Here is a 3,519-nt window from a genome sequence, read left to right on the forward strand (position 1 = left end):
TGAGCGAGGCAGCGATGGCATTGTCAGGCTTGATGGGTCACATCATTTCAAGAAAGCTCTTTCTTGGTGAACCCGTTTCTTTGAACCGGTCTTCACGTCTTCCTACATTTGGGTTGTTAAGGGTTTTAAGTTTGTTCCAAAATGATTGCACTTTGAACGTCGCCACGGCTGTGACGTCATTAACTAGAATGCCTCTCCTTCTCTCCCCCCTCCCCCAGGGATCTGCATCCTGAGTGTGAAAAAAGAGTGCGTGGTCTCAAGTAGACTAACAGGGGTGGCCTTGTGCTGAGCTTCCCAGCCCTTACTCACGATGGAACCAATCACGTTCATGGCCAGGAAGCATGCGTTCCCGAACGAGGCCTCGGTGGACTTCGGCCTCCAGCTAGTGGGCTCTCTGCCAGTCCATTCTCTGACCACCATGCCCATGCTGCCCTGGGTCGTGGCCGAGGTGCGCAGGCTCAGCACCTCCAGGAAGGAGCCGGTGAGCAAGCAAGTGCGGCTTTGCGTCTCGCCCTCTGGGCTGCGATGTGAAGCGGAGCCAGGAAAAAGTCAGCCCTGGGACCCGCTGCTGTGCTGCAGCATATTTGAGTGTCAGCCTCAGCAAGTCCACAAACTGATCCACAACAGCTACGACCCGAGCTACTTCGCGTGCCTGGTCAAGGAGGATGCCGCCAGCCAGCAGAGCGTCTGCTTTGTGTTCAAAGCGGACGACCAAACAAAAGTAAGTGCGCCTGGGGGAGAGGCAGAGGGTGTGTGTGTGTGTGTGTGTGTACCACACTGGGTGACACTGCCTGAAGGAGGGACACCAAAATGACTTTCTTTAAGAATTTTGTGCAGCGTTTCAGCGGGAAGGTATTATGTCATAAAAAGCTCCCTGTAGCTTGTAATAACAAATGCTTTCAGTGAGCTCAGCCTACAAGAATCAGTATACCTACAGGACTGAAACTCGGTGCTGATATGTATTTTTTTACCCTCTAATGCAATCTGGTGTTTTTATCATTGAGATCTTTGTCTAATTTTCTGTTGTTATTGTTGTTTTCTGTGACAATATTGTGGTCATTAGTAGTTTTGAACCTAGCACGGGAGTTCAAAAAGTTCACGGGAAAATTGTATCATTTTTTCATTCTAGTTTCCCCGAACATTTTCTGAAGCCCCCCACCCCCTACTGTGAAGGCTGGGTTCTGTAGAGAAGCAAAACCGGTGATGATTGCATGCGTTGTCTATAGAAAGAGATTGATGTCCACAAACGGCTCACCCAGTTGTAGAAACGGTCCAGCCAGGTTCACGTCAGACTCCTCCTGACTGGAGGAAGCTGAGGAACAAGGACGCGGGATGATGAAGCAGAGACCACAGGGGGCACAGGCTGATAGATGCAGAGGTCCGAAGATGCCAAATGAATCCACTGCCCGGTAGCCTGCTGAGATCAGCAGGTGGCACAATAGGAGATGGAGGAACCAGTTGCAAAATCCAGCATCTGGCAGGAGGGCCAACGAGGAGTCCATTCTGTTCTGTCTCTTATACATAAGGCCACCTCCCCCCTCCCCACCCCCCGCCCTTCCCGGAGGTGTCATCAGCTGTGACCTGTTTGATGGGTTGATCTATGCCCCTACCCTTACCCAGGAGTGTCTAGTTGGCATCATTCCCAGCCATCACGGATCCCAATCACCCTCTTGAGAATTAAATAATAAAAATTAAAAAAAAGGATGAAAAAAAGTAAGCTTCTGTCCAGCTACTGTCCACAGTATTTTTATTGTTCATATTCACATAACCTAAGAAATATTACATGTAAGTGCAGGGTTAAATTAAATGTGTGTGGGGGGTAGGGGGCCAGCCCCCACCGCTACTACTACCCACGGGTTCAGTAAGCACAATTGCACGGTTGAGATATATAAGTATTACATTAAAGTCATTGAGAGCATGAGAGATACAATAATGCAGTCAGACACATTACATGGTAGCATGCTCACCTCAGCCCAGCTTGGTGGTCCACGTGGAGAGAGGGGGAAGGGAAGGAGGGCAAGGGAACAAGGGAGAGAGGACTGGAGAGGAGGGGGGGGAGAGAGGGGAGCGACCAGGGAGCGAGAGGTCAGAGAGCTCTATATTGCTGTCCCACGCCTATATACCTTTTGGGAGCATGCCAGCCCACTAATTACAGGTAGAGACATACGTCACAGGGAGGGGCTGCACTATAGGTTACACAGCAATGAGAAGGGGTGGTCTAGGGACATACATGCAATAGGAAGAGGAGGGATTGGGGTATACATGTGACAAGATGGGCAGATCCCAGATTCAGGATGGCAGCCTAACTTCGGATGTCACAGAGCCGGTTTGGCCTGTTCCTGGCCCAACTGATAGAGACCATTATCAGTAGGATGCGAACTTTGCCCACTAGAGCCTGTCCATTGTCCCCAGCCAGCAGGGAGCAGGCCCAGTGCAGTCTGGCAACTGATGGCCCTCAGGGGAGGGAGTGCCTGCGCAGCTGACCTCCCCCCACATGTAAGCAGTTTACAATTACAGTGATCACATATTGCTCTACAATTAGAACAGATGATAAAGGTCAGAGGATTCTGTATGGGCTGGCACGGGAGGGGGTGCTTGCTGGTTTGCAGGGGACAACGTGAGATACCACCCTGAGTGGCACCCACTCCAGTGTTGCCACTAGAGCTGGCAATCCACAAGTATGGTGTGACGGGAGGTTTAAGTCACAGGGAGATCTGAAAATTTATTTTCAATATACTGGAATAAATAAAAGAGTGATTTGATATAGTGGGTTATGCATTGGGCTGCTAACGCAGGGCCAACGGAGAAACCCACAGAGGCAGTTCCATTCTGTCCTAGTCAGAAGTGCCTAGGCTGTCAGTTGTTTTGTTTAATTTCATTGGTTTTTTTGTTTAGGAGTTATTTTTGTTATAGCTTTGAAAAACATTTGTGAATGGATATTAGAAGTGATCAGTTTATGAACTCTAATATTCAACCGAGAGATCTTGCTAAAAGTATCCACAAGTCTTGCAGTGCTAGGGTGAAGTATTGGATCCTAAAGCCTGACTTCTCAAGTGTGGGTACAAATCACCTAAGGATTTGTTAGGTAGACCAGCATAGGACTGGGGGATGTCCATTAACGTGTGCCCAGAGGGCCAAGCTAGGGGAACAAAGGAGTGGCACAGCGTCTCTGAAGGCCATGGGGCCACATCGCGCGGTGGCCCCCTTAGTGTGGTCTAGAACTCAACCATAGAAAAAGGCTTGTAAATTGCCTGGGGACCAAATTCCCCTGCTGCCTCTACTACAGGTAAAATATTCAGGGCTGTTTCATTGCCCTTAAGTCCAGTGTCCCTTAGGGGGTCCTGGGTGCACTGGGAATAAAGATCTTTGTTCTTCCTCAAAAGGAAGAATGCTTTAATATACGGCATTTCCGCCCACCTTTCCATCGTTCCACAAAAATGTTCTAGCTGTTGCAGGGTTGGAAGGGAAAGTGTACCATTGGCTGGCCACGACTCTCCGTTCTCTAGAGCATAATGTGGC

The 3,519-nt window shown here is 49.4% G+C and overlaps 1 protein-coding gene across 2 annotated transcripts in view; it reads left to right on the forward strand.

The window, feature by feature from the left end:
- The first annotated feature begins 230 nt into the window (after window positions 1-230).
- TBC1D1 (TBC1 domain family member 1) overlaps window positions 231-3,519 on the forward strand; it is a 247,413-nt gene continuing 244,124 nt past the window's right edge. Inside the window, exon 1 of one of the 2 annotated variants that reach the window (XM_045284028.1) lies at window positions 231-721. In XM_045284028.1, the coding sequence (XP_045139963.1) occupies window positions 311-721 (411 nt within the window). In that variant the 5' untranslated portion in view covers window positions 231-310. The remainder of the gene's footprint in view (window positions 722-3,519) is intronic. The other variant, XM_004703352.2, reaches the window with a different exon arrangement.

The sequence above is a fragment of the Echinops telfairi genome, unplaced genomic scaffold (assembly GCF_000313985.2).
Source record: "Echinops telfairi isolate 266 unplaced genomic scaffold, ASM31398v2 ScPeMD7_7468;HRSCAF=8506_0, whole genome shotgun sequence".
In the NCBI taxonomy this organism is placed as follows: domain Eukaryota; kingdom Metazoa; phylum Chordata; class Mammalia; order Afrosoricida; family Tenrecidae; genus Echinops; species Echinops telfairi.